General features: G+C 31.5%; 1 protein-coding gene and 2 pseudogenes across 1 annotated transcript; 2 read left to right on the top strand and 1 right to left on the bottom strand.

Moving 5' to 3' along the window:
- The first annotated feature begins 2,459 nt into the window (after window positions 1-2,459).
- On the top strand, window positions 2,460-3,693 carry LOC120181072 (histidine-containing phosphotransfer protein 1-like). Its single transcript, XM_039186290.1, has 5 exons — window positions 2,460-2,729; window positions 2,907-3,037; window positions 3,118-3,186; window positions 3,288-3,359; window positions 3,450-3,693. Exons 1-5 carry the CDS (start codon window positions 2,661-2,663, stop codon window positions 3,562-3,564), a joined length of 456 nt encoding a protein of 151 aa, XP_039042221.1. The 5' UTR covers window positions 2,460-2,660; the 3' UTR covers window positions 3,565-3,693.
- Window positions 3,694-9,232: 5,539 nt separating this feature from the next.
- LOC120181036 lies at window positions 9,233-9,847 on the top strand (annotated as a pseudogene).
- A 1,159-nt stretch (window positions 9,848-11,006) lies between these two features.
- Window positions 11,007-15,390, bottom strand: LOC120181025 (annotated as a pseudogene).
- Window positions 15,391-24,343: the final 8,953 nt, after the last annotated feature.

Below are 24,343 nucleotides of genomic sequence, written 5' to 3'. Positions count from 1 at the left end.
ATTCTCAGGGTTGTACGATGATTTTTGAATTTACTGTTCACTGGTTGTACAATTCGTTAGCCTGATACCTGACCCGAGTTTAACTCTGAGTGACGACACTCTTGTCACTCCTACTATGTTTCCCTTTAATTCACCCTAAAAATAGAGGGACAATTGTACAACCACCATCTGTTGATATTTCTACAGTTCACAATTTTGCTAGCTCATGATCTGATGAATTTGTCCTAATGTTTATCAATACATCCTCAACAATGATCCATCATTCTTAGATACTCGTTATGTGCTCGACTGAAAAAAACTTAAACGCCTCACGCCTACTATGGTTACTTCAGGTGTAACCCACTCCTACAAGTGTATTCAAGCCTCTTTGGCCTTTTTCACCCCTCACAAACTAAGTCTTACTATTAAGGGTCACCCTTAGCTCTTACGTGCCTTAACTGGGTCAAAACTAACCATCCAAAGTGAGAAATATCGATACTCTACTTGTAGTATCGATACCCTAGGGTCAAGTATCGATACTCCAATGAGTATCGGTACAAAAAATGCATTATGTTGCTGAAAAATTGTCCTGGTCTCGAGACCAACCCTCTGAGTCTCGAAACTGAGGGGAATTATCAATACTTCTAGCCTGAAATCCCTAATTTTCCCCAACTCATCCAGTATCGATATTGTGCATTCCATTGTTGATATTCAAACCCTAAAAGTTATTTAAGCTTGAGACTACACCCAAAAATCATTCTAAAGGCCATAGTTTTGGTTCCTAATCATGTGATAAAAATTTAGGGAGTTAATTAGGGTCTTAAAGTAGCATACAAATGCCTTTATAACTTCAAAAACTTAATTTGATCATGATATAAAAAATAAACCCTAAAATGCTTAATTACTCAAAACTTAGCAAATTCTTGAAATTTATGAAAACTTAATACTTCAAATGATTAGAAATATAATACTTTGGTTTTTAAACTCGAAATGAAGCTCATTGCTTAGCCACACTCATTTAATTTGGTGATTTGGATAAAAAACCCCCCACTTTTCTTTAGCTAAGAATAATCCAAGGCTTTGATTCATTAAAACGATATTGCTAGAGGGATTATGAATGAAAATGAAGCATGAAAAAGGCTTAAACTCTGACCTTTTGCTTAACCTTTTGGAGAGGAGAATGAGAAGAAGGAAATACGAAGAAATAAAGGGGAAAAGAATATGAAATAAATAAATAGGCTCATCTTTTGAAAATGGGATAATTGCACCTTTGGTACTTTTTATTTTTCCAAAATTTAATAACCTTTTTGGCTAATTGGGCTTCGAACTCAACCCAATTAAACCCAACTCGGCGCAATGACTTAAAATATGAATTTCACGGAATCCATTTATCTATCGGGTAAACCTGAAAATACTATCCTAGAATTTGGGGTGTTACATATTTATTATCAATTTTTTTGGTTAATTATAATCAAATTTTGGATAATTATTTTATTGATTATTGAAAGTTAGTTTTTAGTTGGTTTGTTTCAAATTTTAAATCTTTTTACTAAATTATATTAGTTTATGAATTTGATAAATTTGAATTAAAAATCGAATTAAAACAACTTAAATGGACGAATTTAATATTTTAATTTTTGAATGTTAATCGTTTATATTTTATATTATTATTTTTATATAACCACTGATATTTGATATACTAATCGATTAATCTTGCTCATATGCTACATAGGTTTAATATGGAGTGACATTCTCAACCCAATTTGTTCTATTCATAAACACCAAAATTCAAACTCATAATTTTATTAAAAAGATCTAATACGTTTAATTACTAAGGTAACTTAATTTATACTTAAAAGATATTATTAAAATAGATAAATATTAACTCAAAATATAAGAGCCCTAAAACACCAAACGTCAAAGGTCAACTCTGGTGTACATGATGTTAGTTAAATGGGAATGAAAAGTGATTTGACAAATTGCCAATTGACAAAAGTGTGAGGAGGAAAGCAATGATGAAGCACACGAGAGAGGGCAGGTGGGCAACTGCACGCACCAAATCTTTTTGGAGAAACTAAACTATTTGACTTTGACTTCTATAAAGTAAATAATAAAAAATAGTTAATATAAAAATAAGTGCTCAAAGTATATTTTCTTCATTTAGGTACCTAAATTAATTTTGGTTAATCTAGGTACCTAATATATCAAACGTTAAACTTTTAGGTGTATGAACCGTTATCGTCGCTAAATGACATGTGTCGCCTTTATAAAATTTTAATTTTTTAAAAAATAAAATTTTCTAAGGTGACACGTGCACTTAACAGTGGAATGTACCATCCGCTAGGTCGATGCACCTAAAAGTATAACATTGAAAACGTTAGACGCTTTATTGAACGAAAAAAAGTTTAATCAACTAAATAGGAAAAACATTATAGTTTGAGCATTTGTTTTTACATTAAACATAAAAAGAAAGCCAAAGTCCCTGAAAAAGTAAAGAAAACAGATTAATCTAATTCCACCCTTCTTTCTAGGCTTGGAAACAGGCATGTTTGTTTTCCTGTTTTCCTTCATTATTTAAATCAACTAGTTTCTGTTTTCTTGTAGTCCTCCGTTACACGAATCAAAGTAGTTTCAGTTTTCTTGAGTCGTTTCAAGTAGGGGTTTGGTGTTAAATCTTCATAATGAATCAAATGGCTATAGCCGCCCTCAAGAATCAGTACAAGAGTTTTGTTCAATCTATGTTCGATGAGGTACCATGCTAATTCTTTCTTATGTTCCAGATTCCAATTGTAACAAAGAAAAAGAAAGTAATTACTGATTTCATTTCTTGAGAAAGGATCTTGTGTACTTGAAAGGGTTTTGCCTATTTTCTGGAGATGAGTTATTAGATGATTTTGAGGGTTGGAAATTTTCAATTTTTTTTCCAGGGAGTGCTTGACAACCAGTTTAGTCAACTTCAAGATTTACAGGACTCCAGTAATCCCAACTTTGTGGATGAAGTGATCACTTTGTTTTGCAATGATGCAGAGAGGATCATAACTGAAATGAACAGATATCTGTAATCTCTGATGTTATCATTTTAACCTTATGTTAGAAAGTTGATGCATGTAATCCTAAAACTAATCCATATTGCTGCAGGAATTATCAGAATGTTGATTTTAGCAAACTGGATTCTCATGTTCATCAACTTAAAGGAAGCAGCTCAAGGTAATATAGATGTTCACCTATTTGCTCAAATGTTCTGTTTTATGCTATTTTCAAAATATGGTATTTTTTCCTAAAATGATTTTTTGTGTTTGATCTCTCAGCATCGGCGCGCATCGCTTGAAACTCGCTTGTGTTAACCTCCGGCAAGCTTCATATGAGCGGAACAAGGAAGAGTGAGAGTCTGAAAATTCGGAACCATGAGTTCACTTTGAATTTTATTAGGCCATATAGTTGATAAATATGTATATGTTTATGTATGGCAGGTGTGTTGAAGCCTTCAATTCCATCAGACATGAATACTGCCTCTTGCGCAGTAAATTTCAATTCCTGATGCAGATAGAGAGGCGCATTGTGGCCCTTGAGAACAACCAACAATGAATAGAAGATAGCAACCAACAATGGAGGAACAGTTTGCCTTCAATAGGATCACTTTGTTGATCTGCATTTTACAATAAGCCATTAGGAAATCAGTCACTGCTTTGTATTATGAGAATGTTTGCATGAAAAATGAAAATCTGGTCCTTTTTCTTTTCTTTTTTACTTTATTGGACCATTTTCTGCATAATTTGGTTCTTCCTTCTTATCTTTAATCCCATCAAGAGTAAAAGGTAAAGATTTATTCTGAAAGTTGAGTGACACAATCTCATCTCTATCCAAACGATGGATATACAAATAATTGTTTTTTCATACTAGAATCCTTGCAATCAACTTGTAAATGAGGCATCTTTGGACTTAATTGTGCTAAACTACTTGCACTACAACCGAATAACATCATTTATTTTTGGTAAACTACATATTTAGTACTTCAACTATTATTTTTGTTCTATTTTGGTACCCAAATTTTATTTTTTTTTCAAAATAATACCTAATAATTAGTTTAGGTTTCATTTTGATACCCACCATTAAAAACTTAATGATGATTTTGATGTGTCATCATAAGATAATGTCATGAAGTTTGGGTACCTAAACAAAACAAAAATAATAGACTAAGTACTAAATATGTAGTTTATCAATTTATTTTTTTAACTTTCCAATGTTATGTGTAGAATGAGTACTAGCGAGCCCATTCAAACCTTAGTCCATGTTCTTCCATAAAATTTATGTTGGAATAAACTTATATTATTTTTTAAGTAAAAAATTTATAAAATTATAATAACCAAAAAAATTATTATTTATAATATAAAAAGTTATTCAGAATTTTTAAAAATTGTCCTCCCAACCCATCGGTTCATCCCTAAATCCCATGGTCGAAAGAAATGGAAATTTCATGGATTTACCTATTCTAACTTTATTACATCTCTGCCCATAATAAAGTAAACGTGAAGGAGAGAAGATATGAAAAAAAAATACAAGAGACAGTATAAGGAGAAAATTCTGATAGAGTCAGAATAAGGAACATAATTGGACTGAAAAAGAAAATATTTGAATCAGATATGATATTATTATAATAAAATTTAATACTATTTGATTTGAGTTTAAAATATTTTTATTTGTTTTTAATTTGATTTGTAATTTTAATTAGAATTTTGATTTAAAATATATTTGCTTTTATTGAGTTTAAAATTTAATACTATTTTAGTTGTTTAAAATACAACATGCTTCCTCGATGAATTATCTTTATGATTTTCACGATGTCAATTCCATGGAACGCGTTCATATCAAATATTTGTGTAGGAATTGGTTGATGAGACAAATAATCGCAACACTATCTGCGACGTGCATCTAAACAATCGCAAAGTGTAGCAAAGATGAAACGGTACACCACAACTTTGACCTTTCAAAAAATCCCACTATAAAAATGCCAAAATGACCGAGCCCCAGCTAGTGTTTTGACACTTAGTAAAATTTTTCGATATCGGAATATATTGAATGTGCGTAAAATTACCATATTTATTATATCACCCCTTTTCATGTATTTGTCTCCGAATACGAGTTAGAGATGTCACATCACAAATTAAAACAATTCTCATAGGAAAAATCGGTAAAATTTTGTTTGTTTAAAAGTCATTCAATTTTACATTTATAAACAAATATATTTTAATCGCGTAAATAAAAATGTAATATTTTAATATTCAACTCAATTTTGATTTCATGCAGTAACGTGGTAGTTCAATACTATTTTATATAAAGAGTGAAACTACCTAATTAAAATTCATCCAAATAGCAATTAAAATATAATTTAATATAATACTAACTATGCAAACCATTTCTTATATCTAATAGTATTTAATACTATTCATTATAAGTCAGTATATATTAATTATTAGTTCAGCCCAATTTTATCATACTCATATCAGAGCAAACACAACACTAAATATACATGCCAACTAAAAATATCAAAAACATCAAAAAGATGTCATATTGATATAGTGGAGCTGATCTTCAAAAAGTGATGCAAAACTACGCTCCTTACTCCACTCTTCTTTCTTTACTTACGCGTGAAACCATCACACGGTAAATAAACACTTAACGAGGCATTATAAATACTAAATAAAACATATCGATATATAAAATATCATATAAACCATTGTTCATAAAATAACATATAATAATATATGAACATATAAAAAAGACTTATTAAAGGGGTTCTTTCATCATACTCCCTGTAAAACAACAATTCTAATATAAAGCACATATAATCAAATCAGAATATTAAATGAATGTCTTACTTTCAATTGAATCAGTCAACCTGCACTTTTCAATTTCATTTAAATCATAATCCAATATATAACAAATGAGAATGTAAAGTATGTGAGTTAGATAAGTGGGTTCAATATGTAGTTTTTTATCAGTATTAAATTACACTTTTAGTGCTAAGCAGATGCATAGGTATTGTGGAACATAACATCACTATACAGGAAATCAGTAATCAAATATGGTAACTCACAACATCAAAACATCATGAATCCTATAATGCACATGTAGTGCCAATAAACTGTACACAAATGTACCAATATAGAATTAATGATCACTCAACCTCATGGCATGCCAATTGTATCAATAACTCTCAATTCACATACAATGGGCTTTATATCATAACATATAACATCCATTTACCATAAGCATCCATCGATACGTATATAGCAAAATCTTATAAACACTGCATTGGGCAGTTCATACCCGAAATCATTCAAATACCATTTAGTAAAGCATTATGAAAATATATCATAATACGATTCAAATTCTTTTTCATTTCCAAAACATTCAAGGTTGACTCATCGTAAGTCTTCCTTGTATCACTCATATAATAATATAAGTGAGAATTCACTCACCTGAATACCTTACTAACAAACCTTTACTATTGGTATAAATCTCACTCTTGTACTTTTTCGCTTGCTTTTAGCTTGCTACGATCTCAGTCTCGATCACTATCTACACTAACATTATTTACAAAACATATATATTTCAAAGTACATGTTAGTCCTACTAACATATGAGAATATTAGTATAAAATAACTAAAAGTTCTTTCAACATTTATTCGATATTAATTCCATTTCCTAAGATCAATGCCAACCTTAATACTTCAAAACACAGCTTCAAGTCCCTTAATATTCAAATCAATGAATAATTCACATAATCATTTTTAATTCCACAATTTAATTACTAAAATGAATTTTTATAATTCATCCTAATATTTCTAATTTATTCAAAATGGTTCCTTTCTATTTAACTTCAAATTCAAGCTTCTAACAACATATTCAAGCATTCCAACAATACATTTAAACATTACACGTCAACTTCCAATCAATTTCCATTTCAAACCTATATTTTCTATACTTTGTGATTTGGTCCCCCTAAACTTTACAAACTTCCAAATTGATCCTTATTCTAAAGCTTGTAGAATCATTCATTCATCATTTCTAACCTTAGTACAATTTTCCCATGTTTTCCCTAATTTTCTTCCTTAGGTTAAATCATAAATACAACTTTAGGCATGATTTCCAACTTGATTAAGATATGAATTTTACTTCCAAACATCTACAAACAATCCCATTTCAAATTCAATTCAAACTTCAAGTGTCCATGATAAACATCCTGTTCATCCATCCAATTCAAGAACTTAGGGTTTCAAGATGAACAAACGGTACCATATGATAGAGAATTTTATGTAGAACAATTTTTTATTTCATGCTCTCATTCAAAATCCTAATAAATTAACTTGAAAATCAAAAGAAAATACTTCCCTTATCTTAGAAACCCCACAGCAAAGAGAAAAGAGAAACCTCTTGCTTTTTCTTTTTCCTTAATTAAAGCCATTTGTCATTTAAGGTAAAAATGAATTTAAAATTCATTTAAAGCCAAATAATCATTTTGCCCTTGAAATCTCATGTTTATTACCATGCCACATAGTAATTTTATTCATCCAAAGGTCAAATATGAATAAGAAAATTAATTAGTTTCCAACTTTGCCCTTGCACTTTTCTGAAATTATAATCTTATCATTTTCATCCAACGGTTCATATTTAACATGGAAAATCAATCCTAAATCCAATGATCCATATTAAATCCTACCATTTTAAGGCATGGAAATGAAATTATTAACCTTGACCTATCATCCTTTAAAATATCTCAAAAATTTGATTCGATCAAATTGTCTAAAATTTTCTCAATCTTTATCACTTTAAAGCTTTTAATATAAACTCCGTACAAAAAATCCGAGTGACACGAAAACTTCATTCTTGGGTTAAATTTTTCATTTATGGAATAAAATATCTTTTTGGGGAAATTACCACTTTAATCTTTAAACTTTTGCCAAGTTTACACTTTGGTCTTTGAACTTTCAATTTATTCAAATTGGTCACTATCCAAAATTTTGGGTATTACATTTATCCGATAACAATATCTCTTTAATCAATCGGAGAAGATACGCTAGGGCTGCAAATATGACCTCCTCCTCGGTAGAGTCATTAATCACATTAAATTCACACTCCAACCAAGTGATTTGTATCTTGTACTCGTCTAAGACCTCTGGTGGTGACATTTTTCTTAAAACTGCCTAAATAATAGCAAATCGATTGAAATCATTGTCTTCATTAGTGTTGCACCATTAACCGAAAAATCAAATTGGTAAGCGACATTTTCCAATATAATTGTCACTTCACCATTCTAAAAATGGAAAGTATGCGTCTTGGGCCTCCAACGTTCAATCAGAGCCAAAATCAATGTCGGATTCACCTTAAAACAACACAAAAATGTGGCTGGATACAACCCAAATTGTTGTAGATATATAATAATCCGCTGATGCAGATCTCTTAATATCTCTCGTCATTGATGAATGACTCGTTCTTCTTGCAAACCAAGTTCAGTGGAAGAAATATGAATAGCATCAAGGCGTAACATTTCATCTCGGTAGACATTTTTTCGGAAATTCTTCAAAAATATGATTTTTTTCTCAATTGTTTCTTAACAATACACAATAAAAATCTAAACCTCAAACTCCTATTTATAATCCCAAATCCAACGGGTATAAATGAGTATATTTTTCAAAAATCCCACCACACTCGCCACCTCGAGGTGACAAGTTTTGCCTTGACAGTTGAAATCTGACCGTTGTAGTTGTCCGTTGCACAATGGATATAAACGACTATTTTTTAATTTAAGATAAACTCATCACGTCGACGTAACGAGTTCCTTAATTTTTTATTTTTAAAATAATTACTGAATAAAAAATAAAAAAATAATTTTCTAAAGGACTCGTCACATCGACGTGACGAGTCTATAGAAATATATTATAATATTGACTCACGTGGGATTCACGGACCTCAAACCATTAAAAAATATTTTTTGACCAAACTCATTACGTCGACTTAACGAATTTATGTTGCACTGTAGCATTATCGTAGATTATAAAATAAATTCGAAACTGAACTATTAGGCCAATTAATTTAGCCGCCCGGGGCAAGGGGAAAAACCGAACTAAAAGACTCCCGTTTCTCCAATTAAAACCCTAATTTTGCATTACATATAATAACAGTTGGGTTAAGGATGAGGTCATCTGATCTATTTGGGTTTTGACATTTCTCTTTCTCAGTTTGCTTTAAGCAAATGAAGGTTGTTGGTGCATATTTGTTGGCTCTACTTGGAAGCAACACATTTCCTTCAGCTGAAGATATCAACAACATTCTTGACTCCGGTAACTTCATATTTCCTCTATCCAAACGTGCTGCTTTACTCTCTCAATTGTTAATATGTTCGGAGGAGATGATTGTTTCATATAATGGTGTATATAGTTGGGGCTGAAGCTGAAGAGGAGAGGCTTCAGTTTCTTTTATCTAAGGTGAAGGGCAAAGATATAACTGAGCTTATTGCATCTGGGAGGGAAAAGTTTGCCTCTGTTCCTCACTTCGTTGTGGGGGTGGTGGTGTTGCTGCTGCACCAGGAGCTGCTCCAGCTGCAGCTGAGACCAAGGAAGAGAAAGTTGAGAGGAAGAGGAGTCCGATGATGTAATAACTCTATAACACTACTTTACTTCCAATTGTTGTGGTCCAAAATTATTAATATCATGCGCAGGTAGATGTGTTTCAACTAATCAACTTCCATTTTTATTCACTGTGCTGCAGAATATGGGTTTCAGTCACTTAGACTAAAAACAACCCCGCGATTAGAGATTCAGTGGTCCAAATACGTTTGGTTTACAGAGATTTTCTTTTGAATTTAAGGCTTTAGTTATTCGGTATCATGTAGTTCTTTGTTTCCTTTTTGGTTTCATATATTTTGTTAAGATATTTGCTCTGCTATATGGAATTCTTCCACTCCATTTTAATGAACTTAAATTTTATGCCCAATGCTATATGAACAATCTAATAATCCATAATCAGTAATGTTAAATTTTTATGGATTTGTTGCCCATTTACCCTTTTTCCAATGAAATGATCTGTTGATTTCAGCACCAGCAAAATCATATGAGATATCAGGTGCGTGTTTTTCGTACCGCATAATGGTCATTATTAATCACCGAAAAGAAAACCATGATGAACAAAGCAAACCCCAGAATTTGTATACTCAAAAATGCAAGGAGTAATATAGCACAACCCAATGAACTAGTAGATCCAACCGCTTCACGTACGTAGTCCTCTTGCAACAAGCATGCATCAATGTCCTGTGTACTCTTGCAACAATCATGCTGGTATTTAGATAGTATGCGTATTCTTTTCCTTTTTTTTTTTTTTTGGTTCCTCTTTCAGTTCCAAGGCGAATTGACTAATCTAGACTGACTCGGGTCACACACACAACTTTGGTGAGTGATTTTCCTAGCAATGATTTTTTACATACACAATTACTCAAACCTGAGAACTTAAGCGATATTAAGTTGTTTACCGCTTGAATCAAACCCGTTGGTATATTCTTTTATCATTTCAATAAATAGTATTTAGATAGTATGCATATTCTTTTATCATTTTAATATGATTATGAGATAATATTTATATTCAATTTTTTAAAGTTATTTTATTTTATTTAGAAAATGTAACTTCTTTTATATTTTTCTAACAATTTTCATTTTTACATCATCAGAATAAATTTTAATATTAAAAATTAAAATCAGAAAATTTGAAGTTACTTTAATAAAAAAAAAGTAATCATATTAAAAGTATATTTAAAGAATGATAATAAACTCAGACTAATGAGAAACAACTAATGACTTGTATAGGAAAAATTTAAATTTAAATTAATTTTATAATACTTTCTAAAATATATTTTTTATAGCTTGTAATACTTCTTTTGATTTTTGTTTACAATTTTTTTATACTTTTTAATTCAATATGGTTTCAATAATTAAAAAAAAAAGGACTGAAGGGTAGAGGTGGTGAGTGATGAACTCGTGGGAAAAGAGAGAAGTGAGCATGTGCGACTTACGCTAGACTAAAATATTTTGGTGTGTGATAATAATGACAAGCAACTTTTACCAACAATTCCCAATTAAATATACATCATGAGCTACACATCCTTGATTACAACAGGGGAAGAGAGGCTCAGGGTTCTTCACTCGTGGCCAACCATGGAGAAGGGTATCTCATGCCTTACAATACACATTTTCTGTCAAAACAGCTCGAACTCAAGGTGGTCTCCCGTGGCTTTACATTCCAAATAATTGCCCTCTGCTTCCGGGGACATCATGCTTGGAACCCCGAATTCATACAACTCCGGTAGTTCCGGTGGAACAGCACATCGTATCAGAGCCCAATTCAAGCCTTCAAAGAAAGGATGTTGCTTGATCTCGGCAGCGCCTTTTTCTGTTCCCAAGCGATTCTCTGGCTCTTTTACCAGCAACCCTCTGATGAGATCCCTGGCCTGGAAACTAACAAGTAGGTGGTCCGGGAACTTGAGGCTCTCCAGCATAACATTAGCCAACGTGTCTTCATTCCCTGCACCTTTGAAAGGTGTCTTACCATAGAGAAGCTCGTAAAGAAAGATACCAAAGGTCCACCAATCAACAGCGGCTCCGTGACCCTCTCCTTTAATGATCTCAGGAGCCAAGTACTCGTGAGTCCCAACAAAAGAATTGGATCTTGCATCAGTAGGCTCAGCCACCAGCTGTGGCAGTGATCTGACTTGGGCAGCAAAGTCGGCTTTTAGCTTCCTCTTTGATTTTGCAGCAGCAGGCAAGAACCTAGGACTGAAGCATGCAACTTGACACGGTGGTTCGATGCAGAAGGGTTCTGCACAGCTAGATGCTGTGCATGGACCAGATATCCTAGCAGGATCCATATGTGATGAAGATTTGAGGAGTGTTGGACTAACTGTGCATCTAAGTGAAAGGTCAAAATCTGATAGCATTATGTGGCCATCTTCTCGAACTAGAATGTTTTCTGGTTTCAAATCGCGGTAAACTACTCCAAGCATGTGCAAGTACTCCAAAGCAAGCAGGACTTCAGCTACATAAAATCTGCATGTAGAATAACATATATAACCAGTTCAGAGATATTCTGATGTCAGTTTTGATGACAAGAAAAAAAGACGAGAGCACGGAACACACTCATTCAATTTCACACTTTCTTTATGCCTTACTACACACAAGTCAGCACAACAAAGAAAACTAGTAAAAAGATCACCTAGAGACTAGCAGAAACTACTAAAAACTGATATTAAGAAAGTCAATTTTAGACAAGCCACCACTACTAAAAACATCTCACCTATGACCTATCATAGCTACTCTGAACCATTTCATAACTTTAACCAGATAAGCCACTAATACAATGCTAAACTTATTGTGCTTTAGATGTTCAAACTGAATGAATGACCAACAAGATGCAAGATCAAAAGTTCTGCCTGTAAATATGACTTATCCAACCATATCTTAGGAACTTAAGCCCTCTTACATTATATTCCAGACATGTGCTATGAACTTAAACCATCTTATTTTTCATTTACAATTCTGAAAGTAAAAGTAAACCTAATTTAAAATGACTTGTCAACATATAAGCATCTTACCTAGCTGCTGGCTCAGGAAAACATCTCCCAGGCTGCTTTTGCCGAAGAACATGCAGGTCCCCACCTGGGCAGTACTCCATCACTAAACATGACAAGTTATCTGATGTAAATTGGGTATATAAAGTGGGGAGAAAAGGGTGATCAAGCATCCTTAGTATCTCCTTCTCTGTTTGGGCCCTTGGCATTTTCTTCCTTCTTGCCAAAAATTCATTGTCCATGACTTTTATAGCATACAAGCAGTTTGTACCAATAAGCTCAGCAAGATATACCGTCCCAATATCTCCACAACCAAGCTTCTTTAAAAGATTGAAATGGCACAACCCCAAGACCCCATGCTGCATTTTAATGTGGCGGATGGCCGCCCACCTTACATCCTTTGACATGTGTGGTCTGCTGCTACAGCTAGGCCTACTTAAACTGCTGTCATCACTGATGCTTGTGCCAGTATTATCACCAAGGCTACTAGAACTTGGGGAGAAGTGTTCCTTTTCTCTGGATTTTGGGCTCTTTTTAGCCCAGGGAACAGAAGCATGGCTTTTATTAAAGTCATTCTCAACCAACGTAGGTTTGCTCACATCAGAATTCAGATGACTTGAGCTTACTTCAGCACTAATACCAGCCAACTGCAACCTTATAGATTCTTGATTAGATTCATTACTTGAACTCTTCAAAGAACACTGGCATCTCTGACAAACTAATTGATTTGCAGTGGAATCCAAACTGCTATTCACTTCACTGGAAATATTAGCAGCACAAGAAGCAGTAAAGGAATCCTGTTTTATTTTCATCTTTCCATTACTTTTACTCCTAACTACTATTTTGGCCACCCGCGGGGCATTTCTTGTTATCCTGCTTACTCTGTTACCATTAATTGATCTAGAAGAAGCAACAGCACGCAACCTGCCTTTTCGTCCCGACTTTGGTATTGATGCTCTTTCTGTTAACTTGTTTGAAGCAGGCATAGTATTTTCAGGCTCTAGCATATTACCATCAGCATAAGAGCAAGACGTAGAAGATGCAGAAGTATGCTTCTCATTCCGATGCAGCTCTGCCTTTGGAGCTTGAGTTCCAACTTTTATTGATGCAGAAACATCAGTTTGAGTTGATCTAGAAGTGCCAGGTCTAATTTTGTTCTAGCACAAGCAAACTGAGGCGAAGAATTAGCGCTTTGGCCCAACGACCTATTCTGGGAAGCTTCATGCGGCACAGCAATCATTCTAGAAGAAGTTGATTTGCTTTCTTCAGGCACCAGAGACACTTCAACCATGCTCCCCTTGTTTTCATCTCTGCAAAGACCAGATCCACTGGCAGGTTCAACTACTACTGAATTGAACAAGCTTCTTATCCTTCCAGCTTCAGAAACCGTAGGAGAACTAGTGGACATGGATAACCGTTTCACGACAGCCATTTCTGATGCCTTAGAAATGCAAAGTTCCCTTAACGCCTGCTTCAAAGACAGAGACTCTGAACCACCGATTCTAGGGGAGTGGGGCATCCCCACCGCAATCGGCTTCTTCAAAGCATTTTTCTTTGATAAGCTTGAGCTTGCTCCCTGGTATGAAACACTTAATCCTTTTGGACCTTTAAGATTGATAGCTTCAAAAAGCTGATTAATATCCTCTTCGAGAGAATCCTTACATCCCATTTTCAGCAAACTACGCTTTCCACCTTTGTCACCCACACCCAATCCTGAATGCGGTCTGTACAGCCATTTAGAATGATGTTCCGGCTTTGACTCTTCACATTCTTCAACTATTTCACAAGTACCAGAATATGAACCCATCTAACTGTTCCGCAGTATAAATTATTCTCAGAAGTATCCTAAAAATAAAAGGTATGGATATCAACCCTTGAATTTATACTAATTCATGTTTCTGTATCAACCAACTTCAAAGATCCGGATTCATAGCTACTTGTCACCTTTTCTTCATCAACTAAACCCATATATTTCAAGAACCTAAATACAATCACCCAATTGGAAAACAATTAAAACCAGAAGCATATATGAAGGCCGCAAAAACAACAATTAAGCAAATACACGCATATGTATATATAACAAAATTGATACAAAAACATAAGCAAATCACACCAGCATCTCATGGCGTTTCAATTTAAAATTTCAAAATAAACAAAATCAAATTAGGTACAATAATTTAAATTTCCAAGCTTACTGTCTTTTTCTCTTTTAATGTATCATGGTTAATCACTGGACCACATACTATATTTAAACTAACAATATACCGTTAATCGAAAAAGTTGTATATTCAAACTACATAGCCAAACAGGCAAACACAAATTTTAATTCTATTTTTATTTTTCACATTATTTTTCTTCCACAAAAACAAAATTAAAAAAAACAACCCGAAGCCAAATCCAAATTTGAAAACTACACTTTGTTCCGTTTCCAGCTTTAAAAAAAAGATCACTGAGCCAACAAACATACGAAGAAAAAGAAGCCGTCAACTGTCAATCAAAGCCCAACATCCCAGAAAAATAATTAAAAGAGAAACCCAGACACCAAAACCTCCTGCATCCTAAAGAACTGTAGCGTTCATCAAATTGAAACGTAAAACTCGGATGAAGAGAAAGAGGCATTACCTGAAGAAACAAGACGAGAAGCGAAAAGCACTGAAGAACAGATTCTATGAGTAAAAGCGTGAGATGGGGACGTTAACAAATGGGTGCTCAGGGATTCAAACCCTAAAACCGAAGACGAGAAAGGAGGTGAAGGAGAGAGAACAACGAGGACGGTCGGCTTGTTTTCCCTCTTTTGGGTTCTGATTATTTAGGACGATGACAAGGGTGGGTCCCACGTAGCAGATTGGATGTGAACACTGCTCACTCAGATTTAATAACCGAAATATTTTATGATTATATTAAATGAGGCCTCCTTTAAATAATTAGGTGGTGACGGGAATAGTTATTTATTCCAAAAAGATTGGTCTTCAATAATTCACGATTTTCACTTTTTATTAAATAAAAAATATTTCACCAACTAAGTAAACAAGTCATAAGGAGCGTCATTGTCAGCTCCATTAAACCATCTCTTCGAATGCAATAAATTTATTTGATAAAACCATGGCTATTCCATGAAGAGATAACCAAATTGACAACTCTGTAATTTGCTGCAGGGAAATCGAATTTTATATCCTTTGATAAATACTGGCATTCATTAATACGAAATCATATCAATTGTATTAAAAAACACAAGTATTTTTTCTTTAAATTTGTATCGTTTTTCATAAGTTGGATCAACTTTTTATTTTTTGATTTTCTTTAATCGACGGCGATATTGATTTTAATATTGGTTGTCGTTTCTTGATTTTTTTTCTCTTGATTTTTTTTATTTTTTAATAAGAATAATTCTATATGTGTTGCTCATTTAGTCATTTATTAATGATTTTATGGCATGTTTTTTAGTTTTTTTCTCGGTCGTTTATTTGTTCTTTTATTTATATTTTCTCGGGGTTGGATTTGACGATGCCACGACTGATCAAGATGACGCTTATTTGAAATCTTGTTGATCTTCCATGCTAGGGACCTTTGGATTGAATTTAGATAGTGATTTTGCGTTCGTGGATAGTTTCTCACGACGCTCGGCTCTGATTTACAGTTCTCGGTGGTCTTTAATAGTTTAATTCCCTTTTGTGGCAATCAGATTTGTTCGTATCTATTTTTTTCAAGTCTTTTAGTTGGATTTTTAACTTTTTTCCATGTATGGTCCTTATATGATATAAAGTGACTAGTTTTAATATAGTAAGAAAAGTTCAAATTATGTAATTAGTTTACAATTATTAGTTGACCCTTATTCTCATATGTAATGAGGTAAGGGAGAGGTAGGATAGTAGACTGCCCCAAAACCAAGTTGAGAACAGCTTCCGTAGGAGACCTCTGAATTATGAAATGCCTTCCGTAGGACTCGATCCCACGACCCTAAGGATAAGAACCTTGTGCTCTAAGCTGGATGGTCATTTAATAATACTAACTGCTTGTATCTCACTTTAATTTGATATTTTACAACTAATTCGAAACTCATTTAAATCCATTAGTTTTATTCTATGGAAACATTTAGATAAAACAACACAATAAAATGGAAAGAAATAAGGTTACCGGTAGTTAAATTTACGACAAAAAAAAAAAAAGAAATTTATATGTTATCTTTACATGCCCAAGAGAATACAAAACTTATATTTTTAACCATATTTTTGAAGGTTTATCGCCTCGTTTTAGATTCTCTTTCAATGATACCCACTATTATTTTTCGAACATATTTTATATCCTAAGTCGGCCCTTCCGGACAATGATCCAAACTATATTTATTTATAATTTTTTATTTCTTATATAAAAGTATTTTATATAGATAGCTAATTTATTAAAAATAAAAAATATCTAAATTATAATAAAAGTTTATAACTAAAATAGTAAACTAAATACATGATAAAGACATTTTTCTAAATACAAGAAAACTAGACACTTAGGATTACAGTGATCATACCATGAAAAGGTTAAAAAAGCATAACCAAATAAACTCGAATAAAAGATAGATACAAACAGATTTGACTGTATCGGTAAACGAACTACTACAAATGGGTTTGAAAGGCCACGGACAAATTGTAAATCAAAATTGAGTGACGTGAAAAATACTATCCACGAACGCAAGTAGTGTATCTAAATCCAATATGAAGGTCCAAAGCATGGAAGATCAGCATTACAGCAAATAAAACGACATCTTAATCAGTCATGATAATGTTAAATCTAACCGATAAATGAAAATAATGGTAAAACGACCAAAAACGTGCCATAAAGATAGATGAAAATGTGTCATAAAAGTAGAAGAAAATATATCATTAAAATAAAACTATTTAAAAAAAATTAAAGATACATTTTAATAAAATAAAGGAAAAACAATGAATATCGACGATCAACACTAAAATTGATGTCACCGTAGATCAAAAATAAAAAAAAATTAAGAAAAAACTAATGACGACTAAAGGGAGAAAACCCTGATTTCTTTTAAAATACATATATGATGTTACTTTTATGTAAATTATACCACCATTCCATCATAAAGTATGTGACAATCTCTTAGTCTTATTTTCTAATTTTTTTGAAGAATATAATTACAACATTTATTTAGTTTACATGTTACAAATAAGGATCAATCGAGAGGGAGTTGATGAAGTTAATCTCTACCTTAAATTTTTAAATTTTTATATAATTTTTATATATTTTTATATAAAAATATATGGTTTAATATGATCAAATTTAAATTTGAAATTAAGAATCTTTCAAGTGGCATTAGAGATAAAAGAAAGTGTTATTCTATCTAGGAATTTCACATTCAAGTAACTACGTTTACAAGGTACGTACATTATCAACAACTAAGAAGAATTTTGAACATATATTACCTTATAACTATTTAAAATTCTTTAAAAAAACTTGTAACTCTTATAACAATAACGAGAAACCTCATCAACTATTAAAATAAATATTTACAACATTAAATTTTAAATAATATTGTAATTAAATATTCAAACTTACAATTATATTTGAATCCATGGTTATTGATTGCATTTATCTTATTAAAATAGAAAAGTCGTAGAATAAGTAGTTATTACTAACACTAGTTAATATATATACACATAAATTAGTTAATAGAAATATGGATAAAAACTAGTTGTGTTAATAGAAATGTTTATAGCATGGCAAATGAAAATTATTTAAATTAAAAAAATTAAATTTATAAAAATAGAAATAATTATTGGACCACAAATAAATCTAAGTGATCAATGAAAATATAAAATTTTGAAGCAAAGAAAAATAAATAAATAAAGTAGTAGAGGCATCGTTCTCACATGGTATGCCCGCTCCCTAGAAAAGGATTGTTTGGGTGTTTGTCCTTACCTCGAAGCCAAGCTATCCACATCAATTGCCATCCCTAATTCAAAAACGGTATATAATATAATATAATATAATATTTAAAATATATCCCTTAAAATCAACAATCAATTGGTATAGTAAGATAGAACACTAGGTCTCTAAAGCAAAGTCATAAATTCGAATCCTAACGTTTGTGAATGAAGTAAACTAGTTGAGATAGTCGATCTAAATTAGCCGCGATTAATAAATCAAATACAAGTAATTAATACAAAAATAAATAAAATATACTCTTTAACGAACTGAGCCACACTATTTTTCTAAAAGAAAATAAATAGGTAAAAAGACCGCATAACTTCCTGTACTTTTATGAAAAAAAAATTAATGTGATATTTGTATTATTGTTCTTTCAATGTGACCCTTTAATTCAGAAAATAAACTCAATGTGGACCTTTGACATATATTTTTTATTTTTTACCATTACAATACTGGTGAGCTAATTCACGGTGTTGACTTAGTAGTTCACGATACTGATGTGGTAGTTCATTTGTTATGTTAGAGTTACCAATTTAACATATTTGTCATGTCATCCGCAATGTTAATCTAACACTCAAAACTGTCATGTCAGTATCGTGAATTGTCACGACAATATCTTGAACTATCACGTCAACACCATAACGACTAACGAGAAGAAAACATTATTCAAAGGTTTACATTGAATTTATTTTCTAAGTTAAAAAATTATATTAAAATATAATAATACAATGACACGTTAATTTTTTTTGAAAAGTACAATGACCTCTTATTCCTTCTTGCCAAATAAATAACACCTTAGGATCCTGTTATTTTCAATGGAGTTAAATAGTTTTGTTTTCTACTCTCTTCTCAGACAAATTTGCCCCCACTTGCCCAACGTACCATTAACAACTTACAACCATGTTTTTTTGTTTGTTCAGAAAAAAACCATCATATATAATTGTCAAAATCATATTTTAAGGAAAAATACTAATTCTGAAACTTTAATTTATTGATCACAACCTTCAAAAAGAAATTTCTTGAACACAGTTTTTATGAAAGATGTTATAAATCAACTAAATTCAGTTTTAAGTTTCTATTAACAAGCATTGTGAGTAAAATTTAATTTTTAAAATGTAGTACACAACTTTTTAATTGAATATTTTAAATGTAGTACACATAAATTAATATTTTAATTATCAGATTACGAAAGGTACAATCTTTAGAAGTATTTTAAAATATAAAGAAATCGTTTTATACTTATTTTTAACGAAGCTTCGAATAAAGGATAGTTTAAACATAATCTTGGATAGATATTGTTGGCTTTAAAGAACTTTTGGTTTAAAGGTGTCAAGCCTTGTTTTGTAAAATCCTAAATCAATCTTGTACATTTTAGAGAATTTGGGATGTTATATTGGATGATTTGGTCACCCAAACGATGAATAAATTTAAAAAATCAAGTGACCAAATTAATGTTAATTTTTTTAACAATATGTGACAAAAATAGAATTAAAATGTAATATTAGGTACGATATTGAAAAAAAATAGTTAAGTGACCAAACATGCACCACAAGACTCACATCAAAGGAAGATGGACTAACCTTCCAATTGATCCACACATCCAAGCCTTGAAAAAGAAGACTAGAATATCAACAGAATTGAGACGAGTTTTTGAATGGGATACATGTGTTATTTGGTTGAGATGTCTTCTACAGTTACGACTGATTGTCTCTTAGCTTTCTAACGTTCTCTAATCGCATCAATCCGATATCGAGAAATCAATATACGTCAATTTTAGTGAAGACAACATGCAAAGATTTCTATACGAGATTAATACGTGATTTTGTAAATATTACGAATTTTTAATATTTTTATTGATTATTTATAATATAATTTAATATAGGATATTGCATTATCTTTTATGATTAGATTTATTATTTTATTAGGAAATTAAGATAGAATTCAAATATTATTTCTAATTTATTAATATTTTATTAGAAATTAGGATAAAATCAAAACATTATCTTTAGTTTATAATTATTATTTTATTTAATAGTTACTTAGATTCATGAAATTCCTCACCCTGTATAAAATAGGCTCCATTCACCCTTTTAGGACATATTTTTTTTATTAATAATACAACGAGAGTTCATTTTTACAAGTGGTGATTGCCTTGTGTGTTCAAAGCCCTTGTGTGTTCAAAGCATTCTTCTTCATTATGTTCTTCAAGTTCTTCATAAAGGAGGTCTTCACACTTCGGTTTGCCTTCTCATTGCGATTAAGAAGGCTACTTAGAGTCGATTTATCGAGTTTTCCACAGCGAAACATATCCTACGAAGGCATAAAGTGTGGACCACGAAGGCTATTTGCCATGCCTAACATGAGAAAACATTTCCTACGAATTAGTTGTTAATTTCACCCCCACTAAAAGGGACAACCCGGATATAGAGTTTATATCATGCAAAAGCAGTGAGGTGTTGGGAGAAATCTACCAACCTTTACCAAACACTAACATACAATTCTTGAAAAAAAAATCAATCCACTTAATAAACTAAAACATCACGAATATATAGATCAATACAAACAATCACAAGTATGCATATGCTATTAGGGTCTAAAAATGAATGCAAACAAACAAGCGAAGTCAGCAAGTTGTTGTATCATCATGAAAAACTAAAAAATTGATTTTAAGGGTTCGTTTTGACTAATATTGGGTTTTTCTTTTAAAATTAAAAAATGGTTTGAGGAGTTTACACTGTCGCGGTCGTCTTTAGGGTGGGCCCGAAATTGGGTTTTGACTTAAATAAAACACATTAGAGTCACCACCGATCATTTAAAAAATATTTAGGTTGATCGGACACTATCTTACATGATATGCGTTTTACCATAAATATGTCGGATTCGGGAGTCGGTTTCAGTCAAGGAATGATTAACACCCTTGAACTGCCCTTTCGGTACCATTTTAATTTGTCGGTTGTCTTAATTGCGAAAAGTAAAATTTAAAGGCTCGATTCGAATTACTTACCTTTGATCTATTGAAATTACCTCTAAAAAATGAAAATGTTATATTATAAAATAAAAGAAATATCAAATAAAAATTAAATCTAAAAAAATAAATCAAAGAAGGAAATATTAAACTTTAAAAAATATTATCTAAAAAATGTTAAAAGAAAAATAAAATAAATGAAGAAAATATTAAATTCTAGAAAAGAAAAATAATAAAATATAAAAAATGCTAAAAGATAAAATAAAAATAAAATACAATAAAAAAATAAAAAAAAGAAGTGTGAAAATAAAGATAAAACAAAATAAAATAAAAAAGAAATTTTAAATTTTAAAGAAAATACAAGGGAAAAAATAAAGGTAAATAAAATGTATAATAAAATAAGATAAAAGATAAAAGATAAAATAATAAATAATAAAGATAGAAAAATGATTTTTAAAAGTTGTTTTTAAAATTAAAGATAAGAATTAAATAAAGAAAATAATTAAATAAATAATTTAAAGAGATTGAGATAAAGATAAACTTAGTGAAAGTAGCCTCAGACTTCAGTTTTGCCTCAAATTTCTCGGATCATCGAAACTGATTTTTACTTTAAGATTCACGTTGGTTACTACAAGAACAATTCCTTTGTTGCAGACTCGGATTATGTTGTTTCAACAATAACTGATTCCGATCTCTATTTCCTCTTAACAAACAATTTTGCTAAATGTATTCTCGGGGAGTCGAATGTGCTTCAATAAGCCAATCCTTCTTACAATTCTCACGTTTAGAATTGAGTCTTCGCTTTAGCCCTCGACTTAAAAGAAAATTAGCTAAGCATGACCAAAGTCATACTTAGCATTTGTTTAAAACGAAAATTAAAAGAAAATAAAGGAGTATGTGAAAATATAGAGAAAGCTAGAGAGAAAAAGAATATTTTATTCTCACATGTGTGTGTGAGCTCAGATGTGTGTGTTCTTAGGCTTACCCTGGGAGGGTATTTATAGCCTTCAAATTCCTAAAACAAGCTGAAGATAATTCCTAAAAACAAGCTAAAGATAATTCCTAAAACAACATCTTTTATCCTAATTTAAACACTTAAAACTATATAAACTAAAATACCTAAAACAAAGATAAAATAAAATAATATTTAAAATAATATTGTAAGACCCCAACCCGTATCCGAACCGGATCCGAGTCCAAGGTGTCACATTGAGTTTTCAAAACATTTTCTTTACAAATTGGTAATAATTTAAATCCATAATTCAAGAAAATAAATAATTTCCATTAATTTAAAAACATTTTCTTTACACAACATATCATAGCTTATACAATTCAAATATTTAGATTACATGCAAACTATGTTCTGTATAACAAAATACATATACTTCAATAGATTTCTGATCTAGTCAGTGGAAAGGAGAATATGACATGTCTTTCTCCTTTTAGCGTCTCTTCTCGCTCCCCATAACCTATGTGTGAAACACTCACACGCTAAGTCATTGACTTAGTGAGGCATAAAACATACCTATAATTAGAACTCTCTATATACTTAACAATGCATGAATATATCATACTATGACATCACATAAAATCACCCATATATATATATATAGGCTTTCATATTATCAAATATATATGCATATCACTCGCCATTTTCATCATTAACCTTATTTCACTATCAACATTACTATCATTTATATCTTTTAAGCATATATTCTTGTACCTATCATTTTAATCAACAATACACACATTCTCGTATAAATCATGTAATACAATTCATCCCAAAGGACATAGGTAACCATCGACTCTTGGCATGCCAACTATACCTCTAGCCCTAATGACACATAACATGGGCATAATTATTTATTATTTCACATATTCACATGTACATATCACTATTCATATGATTTTATATTCATATGTCACTATTATAACACTTCTCATGTGTTCATATAACATGTATATCATTTACATCTCTTGTTCACATATGTTTCCCATATATCATATATATCACATATTCACATATACACGTAGATCACTTTCATGTAGAACATTTTCATATAAATCACATAGCACATGACTTATAACTTGCTCTTATATCTTCTCATAAACATATGCTCTTATAACTTCTTGTCATATTACTCTCATAAAGTCTCATAACCTTTCTTGTATAATCATTTATACCATATAATCTAACTTATACTTGATTATATTCTGTTAACATATATTTATATCAAATGATTTTTTAGCTTATAGCTTATGTCACATGTTCATCTAATTCGTTATGTCCTTGTCACGTAGCTTATTTCATATTCTTATATAATCATATATATATCATTTGTACTGTTCACATGACTTATCACACTAACATGTATTTATACAAATCATGTAACTTACATAATAACATGTCAACACATATACTCATGCACACATATAAATCATAGCAAACATATACTTCTATTTATGAATTCATGCATTTTACTATTGGAAATAGACTTGTCTCAAGTCTTATTTCCCATTAAACATCATATACTAAATAATGTGCACTCACCTTAGCCTCACTAGTCCAAATATACGCTTATTTTTTTTATTGCTCAATCTTATCTCGTTGACTCATCAGAGGCTCACTTCCAATCGATATCTATACGAATACAAAATTCAATAATTATCGAGATTCAAACTACTCTAAAGATTCATATCAATACAAACTACATAAAACACCAATTTCAACTTTTCAACTTAAGTGGTATCGGTACCACCCTCACGGTATCGATACCTCTATGCTAGGGTACCGATACCCTACCCAGGTACCGATACCAAAATTAGCTTCGAAGTTCCCCGAGTATCGA

The sequence above is a fragment of the Hibiscus syriacus genome, unplaced genomic scaffold (genome assembly GCF_006381635.1).
Source record: "Hibiscus syriacus cultivar Baekdansim isolate YM2019G1 unplaced genomic scaffold, ASM638163v2 tig00112507_pilon, whole genome shotgun sequence".
Lineage (NCBI taxonomy): Eukaryota > Viridiplantae > Streptophyta > Magnoliopsida > Malvales > Malvaceae > Hibiscus > Hibiscus syriacus.
The sequence above is the reverse complement of the archived record's forward strand: the minus strand, read 5'-3'. Positions and strand labels throughout refer to the sequence as shown.